We start from the raw sequence: 22915 nt of genomic DNA, 5'->3' as shown, positions 1-22915 counted from the left end.
TATTTGAGAGAGAGAGAGAGAGAGAACACGAGCAGGAGGAGGAGAGGGAGAAGCAGACTCCACACTGAGCAAGGAGCCTGATGTGGGGCTTGATCCCAGGACCCTGTGATCATGACCTGGGCAGAAGGCAAACGCTTAACTGCCTGAGTCACCTAAAGAGCTTTTGATAAGAGATTTATTTATGTCAACTGGAGGTCACTGTACTTATTGCTATCCTGTCACCACAAATTCCAGTGGGCAGAAGGCACCTGCAAGCAGGCCAGGGTCTTCTCCCTGCCTGGGACAGAGTGGCTCACATGCAGGGCTTCACATGGGCAACCAAGTCAACCTGTTCCTATACAAGAAGGTGGCTCAGAGTCACATGCATGTGTTCGCTTTCATTTCCTCAGACCTGTCAAGCAGGTTTGCAAATTCTCTAGTTTGCAGAGGAAGATTTGAGGATATTTACCACAGAGCAGGAGAACCAGCAGAGTGAGGGCCTTTGCCACTGAGTGTGGTCTGCATCCTCCCAGCATCAACCAGAGGCCCCACCCCAGACCCACCAGACCTGTGGAAGCTTCCCAAGCACTTTAGGGGCAGAGACGCCCAGCCTGGAGGTGGAAGCCCTGCTCCTGACTTCCCTGCTGGAAGCCTGAGCCCTTCAGGGCAGACGATGTTGAGAGCCTTGAAGATGGAACCTGAAGGCTAGATATTCTGCTAAGGGCACAAAGTGGGCTTTGCTGTCCAGACTCATATCCATCTCCTACCCGCCCCCCCCTTTTTTTCTCCTACCCCTTTTAAAAGAAACTTGTGAACTGCCTTCTCCTGGCTGTGGTCTTGGCCTCCGCAGTGGCTGACATGGTCAGACGCATGGCACCACCCCCACCACAGCTTTCCCTGCTCTCCAGCACAGGGTGACACTCACTTGGTCTCCTCTAGCTCCTCGGTCCTCTGGATGGCATCGGTCTCATACTTGGTCCTCCAGGTGGTCACCTCAGTGTTGAGCTTGGACACGAGGCGCTGCAGCTCTGACTTGCCTCCCTGCTCCTCCTCCAGCTGCTCCTTCACCAGGTCCAGGTCATGCTTGGTGTTGGCGAGACTCACCATGGCTGCACTGCGAGACTACGGGGACCAGCCAAGCCTGTCAGAGGCCCTACTGGTCTCTATGGCCCCCAGGGCCATCGCTTAGATATACACAATATTGGATCACATTGCAGCAAGAAAGGGGGAGCAAAGGACACCTGATTTTACAACCCAAACCATCAGGGTTTATTCTCCTTGCTTTGTTCCAATTACTGGCCACAAGTATATGGAATTGTATCTGTTTCATTTAGTCTTACACATAGCATGCCACAGTGTTCTAGTTAACTTCTCAACTTGCTATTGAATCATATCTTTCATGTTCCTTCTACATCTTTATAACCTGTAACTTTGTTCAGAAAGGCAGCTCTGTCACTCCCACCCCACCCCCAAACAAACCTTGGATTCTTCATCTAACTGCCTCTTGTAATCGTCCACCTGCGATGTCAGGGATGTCTTTATCCTCAGGATTTGGTTGAGCCGGCTCTGGGATTCTTCATATTCCCGGCTCAGTTCCCCATTTTCAGCTGGGTGAGAAGGGAATGGGAGAAATATTGGATGAAAAATTGGCCTCCCAGCTAGATCCTAAGCTCCCCCAGTGCAGCATTCCCAAAGTACCCAATAAATATGGTGACTTGGCCAACTGAGCTGGAAGGGGCTACATACAAGCTGCTCAAATTAAGCAAGGGCAGGAGCAATTGTCCAAGCATTGCCAATGCCCAGGTGTCTGCATGGGGTACAAGGCTTCAGATAATGAAGTCCCAGCCCCTGGCATGAGATACAGTAAAGACATTTGAAGGAAACAGTGGGGCAGAGAGTGTTTGAAAAAAATTGTCATGGTCCCAGAACCTACACTCTTGTCATCTGTGAACTGATCTCCAGTGCCAGAGGCCAGGAAGACGTGCATGAGCCAGAGAGGATGAGCAGGGGCTTCTAGTTCTGCTCTGAGTCATTAGTTTTGCGGCAAGTTACCTTATTTCACTGAGCTTCATTTTTCTTATCCATCAAATGGGTATATTGGTTTTATTTTATTTATTTTATTTTATTTTATTGGAGTTCCATTTGTCAACATATAGCATAACACCCAGTGCTCATCCCTTCAAGTGCCCCCCTCAGTGCCCGTCACCCAGTCACCCCATGCCCCTGCCCACCTTCCTTTCCACTTTGCCTTGTTTGTTTACTAGAGTTAGGCGTTTCTCATGTTCTGTCTCCCTCACTGATATTTTCACTCATTTTCTCTTCTTTCCCCTTTATTCCCTTTCACTATTTTTATATTCCCCAAATGAATGAGACCATATAATGTTTGTCCTCTGATTGACTTATTTCACTCAGCATAATACCCTCCAGTTCCATCCACGTCAAAGCAAATGGTGGGTATTTGTCGTTTCTAATGGCTGAGGAATATTCCAGTGTATACATAGACCACATCTTCTTTATCCATTCATCTGGTATATTAGTTTTAGAGAGTATTCAGGATGTGGAGAATAAGGCCAAAGGATGCCAGCAGGTTCTCTGGTGTCACACTGGAACATTGTCTAACTGGCCTAAGGAATGTTTACTTGTCTCAGGGAATGCGTGTTTGTTTGGCTTGCTGTTTACCACAGATCAGAGCCCAGCCTCTGTAAAGTTAGGTATTAAGTAAATAGTGATAAATTGCAAATTATTTTTGTCGTGGAGATGCAAAGGATTTCTTCTGGTAAAAAAAACAAAACAAAACAAAACCCGGAGGTTGCAGTATTATTAACCAGTTTTATATAGCCAAGTTATGTAGGCATTCATTCCCCAACTGACTGTATAAATCTCTGCCCATCAAGTTCCCTCAAAGGCAGGTTTACTGTTTTTTGGCTCCTTCATTAGTGACACATGTTCACTGTCAGTATGTGGGTCATGTTTTAAAGTGTTTAAAAATTGTTTTTTTTCTACTGCCCCTCTGCTGATCTCACAGAGTGGTTGACAGAACTGGTGGGGAGATGCTTTGAATAGTGTTCCCTGTTTTACACTGCAAAGATGATACTTGAAACACTCAATGGGTGGAATAAAATCTCCTGTCTCATCACAGGGGATGTGAATTTTCCAAGGTCAAGAAAGCTCTGGGAAGAGGACCCAGGTATGCCTTCAGTTTCTTTGAAGGTCCCCGTTCTGTTCCAGGAATGGGTCCTCAGGAAGCTGTAGGGAGGGGTGAGCTCACCTTGTAGGCGGGTCCTGACTGCATTAATTTCTGCCTGGTTTCGCTCCAGCTCGGCTACCTTGGCATTGGCTTCTGATAAGCTATCTTCCAGCTTTCGGATGTGGGCCTCGGCATTCATCTGTTCAGGAAGAATGAACTCAGTGTGGAAATGGGGAACGGGTCCTCCCTGCTTCCCATCTGAGTTCCCGTGGTGTAGCCTCGTAGACTACCTCCCTAGTCCTTCTAGAATGTCCCTGTCTCAGAACCATCTTCTCCCCAACCCGAGGTCGCTATCTCTACCAACAGAAACCTAGAGTCTGCTTGTCTTCCTCTCCCACTTCCTTTGCTCATCCTCCTTCTCACGCTCTCTTAAATAAGTCAAAAAATACATTTAAGAAAAAAATACTACTAGTATTAGTGCAGTTAAAACAGGATCTGTGAAGATACCTTGTGAGAGTATGAAATTGGCTGCCACAGGGACCCCAAAGCATCATCCCTTTTCACCTTTGGATCCCCTCTTTCCCTCATATCACAAGAAGGCTCTTCACATGGCAGATGGTTGATAAACACATGTTTAATGGCTTCCTTGCTTTTCCAAAATTCTTGCCATATATCACTTTATGGTGATGTATGCATTTATCCTACTAGTCTCCCTGCTCCTTGAGGATATAGTCATCCTAATGTAATGGTCATCTTAATAGCTCACATTTATTGAGCTTTTCTTAAATGCCAGGGACTGTTGTAACCCTCACAACAGCGCTATGAAGTAGGGATTTTTTTTTTTTTTTTTTGAAGTAGGGATTATTAACGTCCCCATTTTACAGTTGCGGAAGCTGAAGCACAGGTTGTGAACTCAGCCAAGGTTATACACCATCCAGTGGGATCTGTGATGAGCTCATTTTAGTTCCCCTCACAATATCCAGAACATGCCTTGGGCTCGCTAGGGGTTGGGGGGAATATTTGTGAGGTGGCCAGATGCTGGGGCACCTCCCTGTGGCTCTGTGGGGGTCCTCCCTCACCTTGGACTTCTGCACAGTCTCCATGCTGGCATTGAGGTCGTCGATCTCAGCCTTCATGACCTGCTTGTCCTTCTCCAGCTTGGACTTGACCCTCTGCAGGTTCTCCACATGCTCTGTCAGCTCAGCCATGGAGTCCGTGTGCTTCTTGCGCAGTGTGGAGGCCGCGGCCTCGCTCTGCAGGGCTGCTTCCTCCAGTTCCCGCCTCAGCTTCAGCAGCTCCGCCTCCCGCTTGCGGTTCTGCTCAATCTGGGAGAGAGAAGAACCAGGGTTTAGCAGAAATGACCTGCACTGGGCTCCTTAGGGCAGACACTGCCCACCTGCTCAGTGGTGCCTTGATATTTCTGCACCCCACTGATAGGACGTCTTGATGGAAATATCATTTTTTTTTAATGGAAATATCAATCTGGAGCCTCTGGGTGGGTTGCCCATAGGATTTGGTTGGGTAATGTTGTGCCTTGAATTGTGTCCCCTAAAAAGATATGCTCAATTCTTAAACCCAGATACCTGTGAATGTGACCTTATTTGGAAACAGGATCTTGGCAGATATAAACAAGTTAAAATGTCATAACTGGATTAGGGAGAGCCTGGACCTAATGGCTGGTCATTCTTATAAGAGGAGAGAGATATTTGGGTCCAGGGAGACACCAAAGAAAAAGGCCATGTGACCACAGAGGCAGGGATTGGAGTGATGTACCTGCAAGCAAGGAATAAAGATTGCCAGCAACCCACACATCCAGGAGAGAGGCTGGGACAGACTCCCCCTGAGCCTCTGGAATGAACCATGCTCCATGGCTCCCAATGTCACACAGCCCTATAACCCCGCTTCCTACCGTCCCTCTGGTGTCCCACATCCTGTTGTTCCCTTAACTTTTTTTTAAAAAAAGATTTTATTTATTTATTCATGATAGACATAGAGAGAGAGAGAGAGGCAGAGACACAGGCAGAGGGAGACGCAGGCTCCATACCGGGAGCCCGACGTGGGACTCGGTCCCGGGATTCCAGGATCTTGCCCTGTGCCAAAGGCAGGTGCTAAACCGCTGAGCCACCCAGGGATCCCCTCCCTTAACTTTTTATGCATCACTAAACATAGTCCCTTCTTAGTGCCTGTTGCTTAAACCAATGGGGATGATTTTGTTTCCTCCTTGGGACCCCGACCACACCTGGGCCCCTCCACAGTGTGCATACTATGGCTGGAATGTTGAGGGAGTGGGACATGGAGTCCAGGGAGCCTTCTAGTGCTAAGGGACACCATCCACATTTCTGCTCTCAGCTCTGATCCAGAGTCTGCATTTGTAAGAGACCTGACTACACGGAATTAGAAGGAGAGTTTCAAGTGGCTTCTGACAGTCTCCACGATGCCTTTATATGAGTTGGAGAAAGATGTATCCCACACCAGAGGCTCAGCTTGGATTCCAGCCCTGAGTGTGGGTGGTCACCCCACTGTATTAACCATGTCTTCATTTTCTATATTCTGATGCTTTGACATCCGGGGCTTTGCTGGTCTTGGAAGGACAGCCCCTTGCAGGGGGAGTTAACTCCTAGAGATAGGAAACAACTGGCTTTTCAGTGAAAAGCAACCAATCTAGAACCCATACCTCCAACCCCTCCTCTATGGGGTTCTCACACTCTCAGGCACTGCCCCCTCTGCCCTCATTACCCTTATGGCCAGGTACCAGACAATGAGGAACTGCCTTCTGCCTTTAGTCCAGTCCTGGTTCTGTCAACACCACTGAGCTAAGGAGCCTGGGAGAGAGGGGACCAAACCAGCCCCTCTTTTGCCTCTTCTTTATTATTGTTTTCTCCTCAAGGTAGCTCCAGGAATTCAGCAAGAACTAACTGCTTATCACCCAGCAATTTTTTTCTCCCTGCAGGCAGGCAGGAATTGGCGTTCCTTGGTACCCTGATAATGGTACCTGAGCAGACGTGGCTCCCCCAGCCTCTTCCAGCCTGTCACTGAGGTCTTCGAGGTCCCGGGACAGGTCGCTGCGTTGTTTCTCCACCTGGGGAAGATTGAGTGACCGTGACAGGAGCCATGCAGGAGCCCCTCCTTCTCTGGTAAAGACCACAGTGACTGCATGGTGTCCATGAGGCTGGGGGCCTGCTTTTGGGGAGCCCTGCCCTTTGCCTGCCACTCTATACACTCAGTGAAGGATGCTTGTGTCCTTCTCCTGCACTGAGTGGGTCTTCCTGCACATACTTACCCCCAGCTCAGTTTGGATGAATCTGGAGTTTAGATATGTTAGGATTCACCTCCCACCAGCTTGCTGGCTTCTAGGATCCCCACCCTAGAACCCTTTTCCATTCTTTCCTTTTCATTGTACATCCTTATAACTGTGCAGAGAGGTGCTATTTCTTCTCTTTGCCTAGAAATTCTTCCCAGTGTCAGCCTGTTGAATTCATTCTCTGAGTCCCCAGGCTAACGTTGCTGGCCTTCTCTCCTTGGACTCACACTGGAAATAGTATCTTTGTGTCTTGCATTGTAATTAGTATTTCTCATGTAGCACACTGCCTGGTGCTCAGGAGGTGCTCAAGAATCAACAAGGCCTTTTCAATTGGTAACCTGTCCTCTTTTGCTTTCCTGAGTGAGCATGTACTTGTGGTTGGACTGTAGCAGGCACTGTGTCCTTAGGCTCAAAAAGTGCAGAGGCATTTCATTTACCTTAGCTCTCATTGACCGCTCAGCTTCCAGTTCTTCCTCTAGCTCCTCAATTCGGGCCTAGCAGACAAAGAAGTAAAGCAGAAGGGGGTCATCTCTTCTGGGTGAGATTACAGACTTACCCACTTGGCCTTTTAGTATGGAAATGATGGCAAGGAGCTGAGCATATGATGGACACTGTCAAAAGAAGAGGGCAACAGGACACAGAGAGTGTGTGCAATGGTCCTGAGGCAGGAGGGGGCTGTGAGATCCCATGGGGGGCCAGCATGGCTGTGGCTGGGGAGCAGTGGGGGAACGTGACAAGGTCAGGGAGGAAACAGGGGCAGATTGTCAAGGGCCTTGTGATCACTGTAAGGGCATTGACTATAAGCCTGTGTGAGGTGAACATGGACGAGTCTCAAGGACTCTGGGACAGTCTTGCTCCTCAGGAAACCGAGGCAGCGAAGCAGCTGATGGAAACAAAAGTGCCTGGAAGTGCGTTTCAAAAGGAGAGCTCTGTTTTCCCAGTCCTGGACACACCTGGTGTTCCTTTAGTTTCCGCTGGAGTGTGGAATTCAGAGACTGCTCATCCTCATATTTAGAGTTGACAGAATTGATTTCCATATCTCTCCTGCAAGAGAAGGTTTGGTCTCCTGAGGAAAAGTTCTAAGGGGAGACCAGCTGGCTGGCAAAGGAACAGAATCTTGGCTGCTGGAGGAAGCCTGGAACCTGCTGAAACCCACTCATCCCCCAGTTTCGGGCCTTCAGACGGCCCAGAAGGTCTCACCCCGCAGAACCCCAGAATCTGCTGCACATGCTTTCCATCTGCTTATTCATTCACTTCTTAATTTGGTACAAGTTTATTGAGTCCCTACTATGTGCCAGTTTATTGAGTCTCTACTTGTACTATGTACAAGTTCATTGTGTCTCTACTATGTTTGGGGTTCCAGGGACACATCAGTGAACAAACCAGACAGAAATCACTGCTCTTGGTACAGCTTATATTTTAGGGACTCCAGAATCACCAGGATGCTTTGCCTTTTTAGGGAAAAATTTCCTCTAAAAACTTTTCCTTCTGATAAGTGGGTGCCATGTGCCAAGGATCCACATGTGCAAACTAAGACACCAGAGACCAAGTAGATGAGTAGGATGGTAAAGGTCACGTGCACTTTCTGAGTGTGCCACAGAAGAAATATGCTGAGACACAGAGCTAGTAGCTGCATACCCTTCTGGCAGTCTGTGGTGCTTTGAAACTGCCTTAGCAAAATGTACCTCAAAGATGTATTGTTCAAATTCCACTCCTTGAGAGCCTGCCTTGTCTGACTCCTCATCTCCATTCCCTCAGCCTCTTACTTGGTTCAAGCTTACACCTGGACTTCTGATTGCTTTCTGGCTTCCAGTTTTTCTCCACTTCACCTGTCTCCCATGTTATTGCTGGAGCGATACTGATAAAGTACCCACCTCAACTCCTTGTGATCTTTGAAAACCTGGCTTGTGGGTTTCTATGAAGACTCCCTGCCTTTAGGGGCAGGTGCCTTGTAGTACTGGTCTCATTGCTGGCGCCCAATAGGCCCTGTGTGAAGCTGGGAGCTCCCTGTGGATGGGCAGCACCTACTGTCCCCTTCCTATATCCTCTGTGCTGGGCACAGTGTCTGGCACATAGTGGGTGCTGGGGACATGCATTAAAGCACACGAAACCCTCAGCACAGTGCCTGGCACCTGGCACCATCCAGGAAGTGCTTGATACTGCTAATGTTGTTGTGGGCAGAATAAAGGACTGCATGAGCATACTTTTTCACCACCTCCTCCAGGTCTAGCTTGGACCGTTCCATATCATTGAGATTGTCAATGGTCATCTTCAGGTCACTCTCAGCTTTCCGACGAGCCTTTTCCACCTCTGCCCGGATTTTCTTTTCTTGTTCCCAGTTATCCTCCAGCTGCAGAAACAACAAAAACAAGAGAAAGTGGGGGTGGGAGGTGAGTCTGAGACCAGAATGTGATAAGGAACCAGACTGGGCCTGGTTCCTTAGCTGTAGCCTCAGACAGGCCCTCGCTTCCCCAGGGGCATGGGTCAGTCCAGTTCCCCAAATGTGTCTGTGGGCTCTGTGCCCCAGCATGGACCCAGCCCCTGAGGTATAGAATTGGCTACAGCAACAGGGCATCACCTCATGGATCTGGGTGCTGAGCTTGCTGTTGGTCTTGGTCAGGTGGTTCACCTTGTCCTCCTCAGCTTGCAGGTCATCAAGGGTTTTCTGGAGGAAAAGATACACAACGTGTGTCCCATGAACCATGCAGGAGCAGCTGAATAGACCTGGTTCTCGGTCATCACTTCTGAGCTCAGTGGACAGCTACCATGCTCCTGCCCCTACTGTCAGGTGAGTTGGGGGCAGACCCAAGCACCTGTTAGCTTCAGGTGGCCCCTCAATGGCCAGTGAGACTCTGGTTCCCCATGGGACATATCAGAAATTTGTGGGGGGCTTTTGGATGTCACCACGATTGGGGGCCCCACTGGCACTTAGTGGGTGGTTCCAGGGCTACTGGACAAGATGGCATGCTCTGGACGGTCCAGCACCATGAGGAATCATTCTGCAGTCCACACACTTGATGCCCCACCCAGGCATTCATGTAAATAAAGTAATAATCATACTCTTCTGAACGTAGCACCTGGCACCACTTGGTACCACTTTACATATGACTAAACTATTTTATTTTTCATTTAGTATATACTACATTTTAAAGAATGATCTACCAGTTTTCCACCATGAAAACTGAGAGAAGATTTGTTATTGTCAAAATCTCCCTGAGAGTTCTTTACCATTTTGTAAACTCCTATTGGTGACAGCAGCCACACTTGGCTATCTGCGTCACCAACACACCCTCTGTAGCCACCTAGGCAGGCTCGGGTGGATAGCCTCCTGCTCACAACGTCTTCTAGTGGATCTCCTGAGCTTTTACATGGCGACAGCCCCATTATCTATTAAAAATTACATTCTATTCACATCCCCCCCTTAAAAAGAAGGGCACCCTATTGATTTTTTTAAAGTTATATGTTATTTATAATAATTTTTATTTTAGGATAGTAAGAGAGGCTCTGTGCTCGTTATTTGGAGATTATATATTTTTCAGTTTGCCTACTATCTAAAATTTATTTGTAATCCCAAATCAATACTTGTGGTGCTTTCATGGTCATTTGCAGACATGCGCAGGCAGCAAAAAATTGGAGTCTCCTGGAGTGCGCATTCCCAGCTGCAGTTGAATAAGGTGATGCTCTGCCTTCTGGTTTCCTCAGACTGCAAACAAGTATCTTTTTCACAGTCTTTTCAGTGCTATGGTTTTTGTTTTGGTGATTTTGCTTATAACATGGCCCCATGCACAGTGCTGCTGTGCTGTCTAGTATTCCCAAGCACAAGAAGGCTGTGCTGTGCCCTCACAGAGGAAATTTGTATGCCAGATAAGCTTTGTTCTGGTGCGAAATATAGGGCTGTTGACTGTGAGCTCAATGTTCAGGAATCTACAATATGGACCAAATAGTGTCTTTCAACAGAAACGTTCATAAAACAAGGTAACATATTGATTGTAATCCTATGTATTCTGTATTGATTGGCTGACAAAAATGTAACCAGAGGCTTGCAGGAACCTAACCCCTTAAAACTGAGGTTCAGTATTTGCTACCTCAGTGTTTGTGGTGACTTTTTAGAACATGACTACCTAGAGTAAGGAGAATTGACCATATTTGTTATAGAAGGGAGGCTCTGAGTTTGAAGTGGTTGAGAGTTCCAGTCTAAGGAGAAATATTTCCAGAGGTGGGAGAGTAAGGTATTCAGAGAACCTGTTGTGTGTTCACGGTATCAGCAAGCATGGCAATGGGGTCCATGGTTTGGTTCTGGGCTTCAGCTTGCTCTGTGTACCTGCATCTCCAGAGCTGGGAAGTGGTCTGTGCCACAGTCAGCACTGGTGGCTGGTCAGAGCTGGCTCTGCATTCAGGAGCCTGAGCCCGTAACACTTGAATAAGTCTCCCCATGGCAAAAGCTCATGCCCTTTGTTGCCAAGATGGATCAGGGTTTGCTGGTACATTAGCATTCACAGGGCACTTCCACGCACCACACTTCATCCTGATGTGTCTGGGGACATACCTTGCATCTGGAACCATCCTGCTCATGCCTGCTGCCCTCTTTCACTCAAACTGTCCTAGTTTGGGTGATAAATTATAGTCACCCCACTCACAACGAACCGGGTAGGAGAGCAACAAGACATGACAGTGCCCACTTCACTGATGAGGAAACCGAGATTTTGGGAGACTTGGTGACTTCCCCAACAGGCCCCAGCAGAGGGGCAGCAAAGCCAAGATTTGAGTCCAGGTCTCCAGTCTCCAAGCTTCACCTGCTCTGCCAAGGGGAAGCCAGTGCTGCCTACCTGATGCAGCTCCTCCAGGGCCCTCTTCTCCTTCTGGAGCTTGGCGATGGAGTCCTCACGGAGCGAGAGGTCCCCAGTCAGGGTGCGGACCCTATGATCCAGGGCCTGGAAATGGGGGCAGGAGAGAGACAGGCCCTTAAGGCTGGAAACGCCCTCAGGGGAGGCACTGGCTCGGAGAGAGGGGCTCTTCAGCTTGGCTGTAGTCCAAAGCCACTTGGGAGCCTGAGAAATGCTAACGCCCAGGGCATACCCCAACCAACCAAGTAGGAATCTTAGGGTAGTGAGAGCCACCAGTTTAGGCTTTGTTATTCAAAGTCCGGTCCTCAGATGTCAGCAGTGCCTTAGGGAGTAGGCTCTGGGGCCCCACCAGACTTGCCGATCCAACAATCCAACGATCCAACGTGGTAGCGCTAGCCACGTGTGGCTTTTGAGCACTCAAAATGCAGCTAGGTCAGCAGAGGAACCACATTTTAAATTGCATTGAGTTAAGTTAAAATAGCCCCATGTGGCAGGTGGCTAGGGCCCTGGGCAGTGCTGCTGTGGGAGCTCCAGGTATGACCCCTCCACAGGGTTCCCTGTTCTTATAAGGAGCGGGGTCAGGCTCCAGGGCCCCCTCACCTGCTTCTCCTTCTCCGTCTTGGCCAGCGTGGTCTCCAGGCCCTCCAGATCCCGCTTCAGGTCGCTCATCTCCCCCTCCAGCTTGCGCTTGGTGGCGCTCAGGGAGGCTGCTGTACCTTCCTCTTCCTCCAGCCGCTCCCGCATGTCTGAGATCTGGCTCTCCAGGTCCATTTTGGTCTTCATCATCTGGGTCAGGCGCTCCTCGGCGTCTATCACGTTCTCTTGCTCCTGGAGGAAGAAAGAACACCACCAGTCAAAGGAGTCCCAAAGGGGTCTGAGCACTATCTCCAAGCTCCATGCGATGTGTGTGACAAAACACAGTCTAGCAGGGCCATCCCCAGACCGACAGCTGCATCACCTGTGAACCGGTTGGGATGCAAAAAATCTCAGGCTTCCCCTGAGGCCTGTTGCATTTAAATCTGCACTTTAACGGAATCCCAGTTAAGGTTTTAGCAGAGGTGGTCCAGGAGAAGTCGAGGACAGCACTGGTACTTCAGGCTGTGCCATCCCATCTGCTGAGCCTGGATGTGCCTATGCCTCCATCTGTCAGTGGGGCCTGGGCTATCTGCCCAAATGACTCCCAGTGCTGATTTTAGTACTTCTGTGTTAACAAACCACTTCCCATCCACGAGTCCTCCTTACAACAACCCCGCAAAGCCAGCCAGGCACGTGTTACTGTAAGCTACAGTTAAGGAATGTGGGAGCTGATAGGCAGGGGAAGCAGAATTGTCAAAAGTCAAACGGACAGGAAGTGGCAGAAGAGGGACAACCTGGGTGTCCATCAGGGTCTCCCCAAGATGGGGTCAGGGGCATGAGACAACAGTTGGCCAGAGAGTCCAACCAGACTATGTGATTTATGCTTCTTGGCATAACATTATTGACATTCAGTTTTTCTGTCTGCAAGCTAAGGGAAATAATCGTGTGAGGCATAAAGGGGTGGAGGCCAGGAAGGTGCTTCTATCAATGGGTGGTCCTTCTACTGCTGTGACCTTGCTCCTACACAGCTTCTTCGAAGGCTGTCCCTCCCTCCCTAGGTCTGACTCTCGGTGACCCTGGAATCCTGGTAGTTGCCAGGGCCCCCAGCTCCCACACCTCATCTCGCCCCCCCACCCCAGCCCCCACATACGGCCTGGAGCTGGATGGTGAGGTCATTCTTCTCCTGGCTGAGCGTGGCCATCTTCTCCTCCAGCTCCTTTACCCTGCTGAGCAGCTCCTGTGTCTTGGACATGGCGTTCCTCAGCTCCTCCTCCTTGGCCTTCATCTCCTCCTCTTGACGAGCCACGTTCAGGAGCGGCTTGACCTGAGTGGTGAGCAACACCATACCATTTTAGGGGGTGTGGGGGGCACAGTGGTGGGCTGTGGGGCTCAGCCTCCAGTGGGACTTCACACCCCTGGTGGGGTGGAAAGCTCATGCTGCAGCAGTGATGTTGGAGCCTCTCCATAGCTGCCCTAAAGCAGCCCTAGCCTCCACAGAGAAGGCCCATCCTTGCTTAGAACCAATCCTCAGGATGCTCTTGGATCCTAAGAGACACCAAATTGGGTGTTTGTTGGTGTCTAGCTGTGCCCAGCACTTATAAATGCTCTGTAAATTGTGTGTGCTTGGGAACCCTGGTTTTCCTCACCTTTCTCCCTTACTTGTTCCTCTCTCTCTCTCTCTCTCTCTCTTTCTGTCTCTCTGTCTTGTGTATATTCTCAGTCTTTCTCTCTCACTTCTTTCATCTGGTCCCCAGCCTGAAGTCCCAGCCCTCTACATGGTCTTCCCACACAAAGCCTTGCCCACCCCACTCCAGCTCGGCTGCAGTTCTGCCTCGTGGCCTCCGCCCCTCTGGCTCTGATCTCTGTATGGTTGGGCCTGCTTTGTGTGTTGGCCTGCAGTAGCTACTCACTACTCTTCTGTACCCGCTGCACCCATCCTAACCTCTACATGCATTTGGCCCTTCTTACCCTGCAAGGGACCCTGGGTCCATCAGCTCCATCCACCTCTACTTCTCTGCCCTGCTAGACCTCTAGCTCCTCAAAAACCTCCCTCTTGCTTTCCTGTGTCCCTGCAGCTTTGAGCAGAACAGGTGGGACAGGCCCTCAGGGTATTTCCTGATCAATGGATGTGTTTCTCCGGAGGGCCAACGCCCTGTGGAGATGGATTTGGGAGAAGGCATCACCTATCTTCCAAGATGACAGGGAAGCCTCATTGCCAGCCTGGGCTGTGGGGACGTGGGATACCACGGGAGCAGGTCCACATAAACACAATTATGTAACACTTTCTATTCAGTAAAAGTCTCTGCAACCTGGTTTGTTTTTCTTCCCCATCAATCCTATGGGGATTCTAATATTCAATAATATTAGAGCTTAGTTAAAAACTAACAGTAAAGGATTTTTAGTTTTACTGTTTTACTCAATGGAACAGGACCTTGCTCCGCCATGTTTAATTGGTGAAGTTATTTATTTATTTATTTATTTATTTATTTATTTATTTTGAAGTTTTAATTTTTAGTAAAGAACGGGGAAGTTTCCAGGCTTTGACCCCTCATCTGTGACCGTGGGTGGTGTCCTGCCTGGAAGAATCTTTTTTTTTCTTTTTTTTTTTTTTAAAGATTTTATTTATTTATTCATGAGAGACCCAGAGAGAGAGGCACAGGCAGAGGGAGAAGCAGGCTCGCTGTGGGGAGCCCAAAGGGGCCCCTGGGATCATGACCTGAGCCAAAGGCAGAGACACTCAACCACTGAGCCACCCAGGTGCCCCCTGCCTGGAAGAATCTTAAAGGCTGTTAGTCTGGAGCTTCACAGAGGGTGACACAAATACCAAAGGCACAAGTGGGATAGATTTAGCATTGCACAGAAATCCTTAGATATTCATTGTTACATAGTTACTTTAAAAATAACTTTTAGGGCAGCCCAGGTGGCTCAGTGGTGTAGAGCTGCTTTCGGCCCAGGGCACGATCCTGGAGACCGGGTATCGAGTCCCGTGTCCGGCTCCTTGCATGGAACCTGGTTCTCCCTCTGCCTGTGTCTCTGCCTCTCTCATTCTCTCTCTGTGTCTCTCATGAATAAATGGATAAAATCTTAAAAAATAAAATAACTTTTAAAAATAAGAAATTAAATACATTTTTTGAAATAATTTTTTAAAAAAACAGAAAAGCACTCATCACATCCACCATTTTGTGGATAATGCTTGCTTAGGATGAGATTAAAGCAGATGAGGATACAAAGTTTCCTTTTAAAATACAAATTTCAGAATAAAAAAGTGAGTTGACATAAGAAAAGGAGGTCAGTCATAGAACAAGTGGGGAAGTTACCAACGATAACTGAACTTTGAGAAATGCTCATCTGGACTCCTCTGCGATCTCAGGCCCAGGAGGGGGCTGGCCTTTGGAGATGCAGAGTTTGCTATCTCTCCTTTGAACCTGTGGCTAGCACTGTGTTAGATAGTGCTTTCCCATGGGGAGTAGAAAGAAACTTCTACATGAGCCGTAGGGGCCTCAAGGCCACAGAGATGACCTGGAGCCTGTCCCCCACTCCACAAGGCTCCCCTTGAAACAACACCATCCTCCTGTCTCCGGAATGCAGCAGCTCTGCATCCGGCCACCTCTGGTTCCCAGCATTGTGTTCCCCTGGAATGGGGGCCAAAGGTGTGCATACCATCACCTAGTATGATTTCACCTGCATCAGGAGGATGGCTCATGGCCTCCTGCATTGGTTAAGGGTAGGCTGGCTGCTTGGAGGTCCTGTAGCCCCACCACCTGGCTGACTCACTGCTCTCTCTGCTGTCTCAGAAGAATCTGGGAACAGGGAGGTCAGATCCCAGGATTTCCTGAGGTCACTCCACCTCTAAAGCTGGACTTCACTAAAGGAGTTGAAGATGCCTCGACATGTCCAGGGGGAGGTGCTGGTAACCAAGCCTACTCTGTGTGTGTGTGTGTGTGTGTGTGTGTGTGTGTGTGTGTGTGTCTGGGGGTAGGGAATGCTTTCCATCCTAACAGGATGCTATTTTCAGGGATGAGATGAGGTGGGAAGACACACTGATGTCTTCCTCAGGGAGGAATTAGCCTCTGTCTGGAAGGAGGCTGGATTCCTCCTCATCTCATTTTTGGACTGTCCCTGCAGCATCCTGTGGCCTCCTACTCCCGAGAGGCTCCCCCACCCAGGCTGAGCTCAGGTCCCCTGTCCTCCTGGGCAGCAGCAGGCTGGCCTGTTCCTGAGCCCTACCTTGTTGTAGAGCTTCCACCAGCCCCAGAAACGCAGCTCCAGGAATTTGCGTGTGTTCCGCTGGATGACTTTCAGGCCGATTCTGCAAAAAAGGAATCCGGGGTTGTGTGAATTAAAGTGCAGGTGTCAGGGCCTGGCCTCCCAGACAGCACAAGGCTGAGACAGACCACTCACTTCTTCTTACATTTCCCTTCTTCAATCACCCATTACACTCTGAATCCTATCCATCTGCAATCTTTGGAATCTACCTCCTTGTCCCTGGCAGCTTCACTGGGCTGTCATTTACTGAGGACCTCCTGTGTGCCAAGGCCCTGGGTTGGATTGGGCTGCTGTCCTACCCTCAGTCCCTAACTGGTGTCCCCACCTTCAGCCGGGGTCAAGGAGGGCCTGGTGGATATCAGAAACTCATTATTGTGGTTATTGGCTCATCACTGCTATTATTACTAGGACCACAAAGAGCCAGAGTCAGCTAGAGGCCAGCCAGGGTAGTCTGAGTCACAGTATCATCACACTGATCAATAAGGGGAAGTGCCTTATAGGCTGCAAGAGAAGGGTTTATATTAGGTGGCCCTTGTTAAGGGTTGGATCGTGTCCCCCTCCAAAAAGATATGCTCAAGTCCTAACCCCCAGTTCCCGTGAATGTGACCTGGTTTGGAAATAGAGTCTTTGCAGATGTCATCACTTAGGTTAAGAGGAAGTCATACTGGAAAAAGGTGGGCCCCCAACCCAAGATGCCTGGTGTCCACATAAGAAGGAAGCCTGTGTGGAGACACAGACACAGAGGCAGGGCCTTGCCAAGACAGAGGCAGAGATCAGAATGATGCAGCCACAAGCCAAGAAATGCCTAGGGCCACCAGAATTGTAAGAAGCAAAACAGGGGGATCCCTGGGTGGTGCAGTGGTTTAGCGCCTGCCTTTGGCCCAGGGCACGATCCTGGAGATCTGGGATCAAATCCCACATCGGGCTCCCGGTGCATGGAGCCTGCTTCTCCCTCTGCCTGTGTCTCTGCCTCTCTCTCTCTCTCTGTGTGACTATCATAAATAAATAAAAATTTTAAAAAAATTAAAAAAAAAAAAAAAGAAGCAAAACAGGGTCCTCCTCTAGAGCTTCAGAGAGAGTGTGGCCTGCAACACCTTAATTTCAGATGGGCTGGCTTCTGGAACAGTGAGAAAATGTTTCCACTGTGTTAAGGCACCCAGCTGTGGTGCTTTGTTATGGCAGCTCCAGAAAACTAATACAGGCTCCAAACAGGGTTCTTTGGGCCAGTGAAGACATTGGCACCCTTCCCTCATCTCACTACCCAGTGTTGCTAATGGAGCTGACTGCAGTGTGTGTGGCATGGTCTCTGCTCATTCTGTGCGGGTGAATGTGGCCTCTGTGGTTCTGCCCCACTGGTGCTTGTGAGGGCTACCTTCGTTCCAGCATCTTCTTGAACTCAATCCTCATAAGGAAACCCCGGAGGCGACACTGCAACATTGTCATGATTTTGGCCAGACGTTCGTCCCGCATGTCCTCAAGCTTAGCCAGGATGCCCGCTCGGAAGAATACCTGGGGGAAGGACACACTCATCTGAAAATAGCCCAGCTGTCACCAAGTGGCAGCCACTTGGGAGTTTTAAGTCAAAGTACCAGAGGTTCCAAGAGGTCCTTAAAAGTTAAGAGAGCCCCTCTGGCGCTGGTGTCTGAGGCCCCTCAGGAATAGCTGGCCCTGGCCTGGAGACCTCCAATAGCAGGGCGACTGCTGGCCCCAGTGACTGTTTTCTCTCACCCTTGGATCCTCCTACAGGCCCCAGCCCTGGCCTTGCACTTACTAGCTGGGCACCCTGGATGTGTCTCCTCACATTTCAGGGCCTCAGTTCCTCATCTGTGAAATGAGGATGCTGATCCCTCCCTAAGGGTTGCAGTAAGGATTAGATAGAGATATTGGGAGGAAAAGTCTTGTATAAACTGTGAAGGTATAAGTAAAATGTGAGATCATCATAATCCTCACTGCTACAGTGACTGCCCAACAGTCAGGGTGGCAAAGGGCCTTCCCTCTTTACCGTCATGCAAAATAGCCTTTGGACAGTCATGATCCCCTATGGATCCCCTATGGATCTGGGAGTGGGAAGAGGGGATAATGAGGGCAGGGTGATGTTGACTTTGTAGAAAGGATATAGAGTTTGACCAATGTTGCACAATTTTGGGCACCAAGCTCTTGTGCATGAGTGGGACACATCCCCAGGAAAGTAGGGGCAGCTTTGCAATGTGTTAGAAAAAACAGGGATCCCTGGGTGGCGCAGTGGTTTGGCGCCTGCCTTTGGCCCAGGGCGCGATCCTGGAGACCCGGGATCGAATCCCACGTCGGGCTCCCTGCATGGAGCCTGCTTCTCCCTCTGCCTGTGTCTCTACCTCTCTCTCTCTCTCTCACTATCATAAATAAATAAAAACTAAAAAAAAAAAAAAAAAAAAAAAGAAAAAACAAGAAACACCCAACCTCTGGGAAATACAAACTAAGGTCACAAGATACCAATCATTCCTCCTTCCACCTGCAACTTTCAAGACTTCCAAAAAGGCAAGTGTTGGCTAGGTTGTGGATCAAGGAGACGGTGAGTTGGTACAACAGTTTGAGAAAACGATTTGGCATTCCTTCATCAAGTTAGATGTTTGCACATCCTGAAACAGGCAACTGTCCTCCTCAGCATTAACATATCTTTCTCTGCCCTGGCTGCACATCGTTCTGCTTGGAGGGCTTTGGAAAGATGCTGATAGCTGGACACAGGTGATTTTGAAGAATTTCTGGAGCGAGGCTCTGGTATTTTTACCCCTCCCCAAATAATTCTAATGTATAGCTAAGGCTGAGAATTTTGCTCTACATTGTGCATTGTCCTACATAGGACCATGCACAAAGATATTCAAAGTAGCATTCTTGATAACTGCAGGGGGAAAAATAAATTTCCAAGGGCAGGAGAAAGAGTAATTGCGGAATGGCTGTCTGAGGCAGCATGAAAGGACTGTGACAATGAATGAATGTCATGTACCAACCAACGAGAATGCATCTTGGAAATATGATGAAGTGTTAGAAGCATGTTACAGAAGAATAAACCAAGTATGATATTTCCATGAAGCTCAAAACCAGGCAAAATCTGGGGCCATACACATATGTGATAAAACTATTTTTTAAAACGCAGGGGGATTAGGACGCCTGGGTGGTTCAGTTGTGTCTGCCTTCGGCCCAGGGCGTGATCCTGGGGTCCTGGAATTGAGTCCCACATTGGTCTACCCACAGGGAGCCTGCTTCTCCCTCTGCCTATATCTCTGCCTCTCTCTGTCTCTTATGAATAAATAAAAAAAATCTTTTTAAAAATAAAAAATAAAAGGCAGAGGAATGGTTAACATTCAGGACAAAGGTTATTCCTGGGGGTGGGGAGGAAGGAGAGGAAAGAGATGCAAAGATTAAGTTCTGGATTTTTTTTTTAAAAGATTTTATTTATTTATTCATTAGAGACACAGAGAGAGAGGCAGGCAGAGACATAGGCAGAGGAGGAGCAGGCTCCATGCAGGGAGCCTGATGTGGACTCTATCCTGGATCTCCAGGATCATGCCCTGGGCTGAAGGCAGACGCTCAACTGCTGAGCCACCCAGGCGTCCCAAGTTCTGGATTTTTAAGTGGGCTCACAAGTGGTTGTTTTATTATTAATATGTTTCATAATGTAACACATCTTCATAGGCTTCAAGTAGGACATGATAGAAACTTCCAGAAGGACAGAAGGAGACAGGAGACCTATTCCTAGCCTCAGCCTGCCTTGGATGTGCTGTGTAACCTTAGCCAAGTCACTCTCTTTGGGGAGGTCTTGATCTCCCCTCCTGTTCAATGGGAGTACAGGACCCTGAGTCCTCCCAGCCCCAAGAATCTGCAATTCCCCACACTGGGGCAGGGAGCAGAGCCCCCAACTAAATCTTTTATGTGGATGCTATGGAAACAGGAAAGGAATGGAAAAGAATGCTCCTTCTCCATGCCTTCCTCCCCCACAAAAACCCAAAGAGCTAGCCATTGTGGGGTTGAGACTTTGGGCTTGATTTCATAAAATGCTTCTTGATATTTCAGAATTGCTTGTCATTGAGGTGTGTCCTTTTTAGGAGCAGTGAGGTGAACGTGTGGCTGGGGGTAGGGCCCACGTGAGCCAACGATGGGGATAGGGACACAGTTTACAGGCAGAATCATCCTGTTCTCTGTCCTGCCTCTGCCACCAGAGCCTAGATGATCCTTGGGGAGGAAATCTGTCCCCAGAATCCCCAGGCCTTTATCTGGACCCGAGGTTCCCAATGCAACCCTTGAACAACAGCAAAATACAGTCCGTTTGCCCTGCCAGTAGCTGTGTCAAATGCTGGCAACAGCAGCCCCATCTCCCCTTCCTGTGAGCAGCGTCATAGGGCCTGAGGCCTGCTCCATCCTGCCTAGTTCTGTGGAATTGGGCACATCAGCTCCATGCCCCTGTCCAGGCTTCCTCAAGTTTCTCATCCTTCAAAGTTGGGAACTAGGGGAAGCAGCTGGTATTCAGTGATTCTGTGACAAAACCTGAAGTGTTCCTATAAGTCAAATTAGTTATACACAGCATGTCTTAATTGTAAAGGACGCCAAAGCTAACAGTTCTGGCAGATTCTAGAGCAGAACAATTCTGCCAACACTTGCTACCACAAAGTGAGCTCCAGGGAGCTAGGTACTCTTTCTGTTCTGTTCACTGGTATATCCCTAGAGCCTTGAACCATGCTTGGCACAGGAGGTGCTCTGTGAGCATTTGCTAAGTGGCCAGATGTGTTGGCTGCACACACAGCCTGGAGCATCCATGCACTCCACCAGGCCTGTGGAGAAGCTGTGCTTGCCTATGCCACTCATGAGACCCAGAGGGGCAAGTGACCTGCTCTGGGCTGCACAGAGGCAGGCTTTGAGCCTGATGCTCCCGAATGCAAAGCTAGTACTCCTCCTGGATCATCCTGGTTGTCATGTTGGGTGCAGTGTGCTTGGGCAGCTGTAGATGGACACCTTGGCCCATTTGCCTGTCTGGCCCTTCCGATCCCAAGAGGACTCTGCGGGGCCAGGAAGTGGGGCAGACACAGGGCAGCCCAGGCCCTGTGAGTCAGGATCAGGCATTCTCTGTGAGTCAAGCCCGACTCACCTGCCAGCTCAGGGCTGGAGCTTTGGGTGTGGGTGGGCTGGGATGATGGTGCTTCACTCTCAGACCTCACCCCCCCCACCACACACACACACAGCTTCATGACCGGGCCTTGTACAGGCCTAGGAAATCATCTACCACTTATTAAATACCTGTCTGAGCTGGGTTCTCACCCACATTATTGCTAATCACCCTCCAAATTCCACAAGATCAGCTGTATCAGCTCTGCTTTTTTCAGAGGAGGAAACTGGGGCTCTCAGCAGCTGTGGGGCTTGCCCAAGGCAGGCAACTGGTCAGCTCTGGGCTGGAATTTATGCCCTGAAGCTCATTTTCTTGGGACAAGGCTGAGTGATCTAGGGAGGGAATATCATGGGAAGGCCCTACCTTGGTATGCCCGATTTTGTATTCATTCACATCCAGGTCAATGGACCCAAGCAGCAGCTCTGAGGCCTTCTTGTTGTCTACGAATCCCTGAGGAATCACGTTGGGGTTCAGCACTTGGTACCTGGTGGGAGAGAGACAATGACGGTCATCATCATGCCAAGCTGGCAGCTCAGGAAGTGCATCCATGCTTTTGATCTTTACATGGCCTTGGAATCATGGCTTAGACCTATTTTAAAGATGCCCACAGCAGGCAGTGGGGTGGGACTGGCAGGAGACCTTGAGAAGTGAACATTGGTGTAGGTCAGGAGTTCAGGGGGCAGGTGCTCCTGGAAATAAGACACCAAAATCTTTCCTTCCTGATCTTTTCTTTCAGGCATAGGAGAAGTGTCTCTTTTCCTGACATGCCAGCAACCCTCTTTGTGATTTAGAGTCCTTCTCTGCTTAGAGCCTTCAGAGGGCTTGGATAAGATGACCTCCAGTGACCTGTCCTGGTCCATCAATCTGTGGCCATACGTTCTAGCAGGAAGGAGGAAAATAATCACTGAGGTGGAGGTCTTAGCTGGGGTTCCCCTAGAAGCAGACTTGAGACAAAGTTCCGAGTGCAAACAGTTTATTCTGGGGCGTTGGCAGAGTTGGGAAGGGGGTCAGGGAAGTTAATAAGAGCCATGTTATAAGGCCAGTTATCACAATGGGCAGCTGGGGCTTGATGCTGCTAGGGGACACTGGGAATAGCTCCCACTGGTCTGCAAGAGCCAATTGTGTGCATCTCTTCCAACCCCACATTCAGTGATGTCACATCGCTGGCTCGAAATCAGTCGTGGGAGTGTTTATATGGAAATCCAAAGACACTACACATCAGGGCTTTTTTATTTTTATTATCTTTTTTAAGTTTAACCTGGAGAGCCTATTGTTAGACATTTATCTGGAAGCCAGAACATGCCTCATAGTCAGCCCACCAGAAGAGTGAGGGAGTTGAAGTATTTATATGCCAATTGTCCTTAGTCATTGGTGGAGGGCTGCTCCCGGGGAGGCATTACTTCCTGAGACATTCAGCCTGCCAAGTAGCAAAGCAAGCTCCAGAGCCAGAGAAAGCCCTCAGGCAAAGAAATGCAGGTTCTGGCAGTTGAAAGTCAGGCCAGTGCATACTAAAGTAATGAGAGTGAGGTGGTATCTGCTGTGAGGTGTACTGTCTGCTACAACAGGACTCTTTATCAGTCAGTCCTGGAAACTGAGAATTATACTCACGGTATCAGAGAGACACCACT

The 22915-nt window shown here is 49.2% G+C and overlaps 1 protein-coding gene and 1 long non-coding RNA gene across 2 annotated transcripts in view; one reads left to right on the top strand and one right to left on the bottom strand.

Moving 5' to 3' along the window:
* MYH16 (myosin heavy chain 16) overlaps nt 1-22915 on the bottom strand; it is a 63810-nt gene that overhangs the window by 20653 nt on the left and 20242 nt on the right. The window contains exons 18-32 of the mRNA XM_072837034.1: nt 21651-21771; nt 17526-17662; nt 16115-16196; nt 13038-13211; nt 11912-12139; nt 11294-11398; nt 9046-9132; nt 8672-8817; nt 7421-7511; nt 6905-6961; nt 6159-6245; nt 4246-4491; nt 3248-3365; nt 1459-1586; nt 905-1101 (exon numbers count right to left, since the gene is read on the bottom strand). Of these exons, the coding sequence (XP_072693135.1) occupies nt 905-1101; nt 1459-1586; nt 3248-3365; nt 4246-4491; nt 6159-6245; nt 6905-6961; nt 7421-7511; nt 8672-8817; nt 9046-9132; nt 11294-11398; nt 11912-12139; nt 13038-13211; nt 16115-16196; nt 17526-17662; nt 21651-21771 (2004 nt within the window). The remainder of the gene's footprint in view (nt 1-904; nt 1102-1458; nt 1587-3247; nt 3366-4245; nt 4492-6158; nt 6246-6904; nt 6962-7420; nt 7512-8671; nt 8818-9045; nt 9133-11293; nt 11399-11911; nt 12140-13037; nt 13212-16114; nt 16197-17525; nt 17663-21650; nt 21772-22915) is intronic.
* LOC140638928 (uncharacterized) overlaps nt 1-22915 on the top strand; it is a 64868-nt gene that overhangs the window by 33752 nt on the left and 8201 nt on the right. Inside the window, exons 2-4 of the long non-coding RNA XR_012035874.1 lie at nt 6117-6300; nt 9111-9255; nt 13101-13218. This is a non-coding gene — a long non-coding RNA (uncharacterized lncRNA). The remainder of the gene's footprint in view (nt 1-6116; nt 6301-9110; nt 9256-13100; nt 13219-22915) is intronic.

This window comes from Canis lupus, chromosome 8 (assembly GCF_048164855.1).
Source record: "Canis lupus baileyi chromosome 8, mCanLup2.hap1, whole genome shotgun sequence".
Taxonomy (NCBI): domain Eukaryota; kingdom Metazoa; phylum Chordata; class Mammalia; order Carnivora; family Canidae; genus Canis; species Canis lupus.
This window is presented reverse-complemented; position numbering and strand designations above follow the sequence as displayed.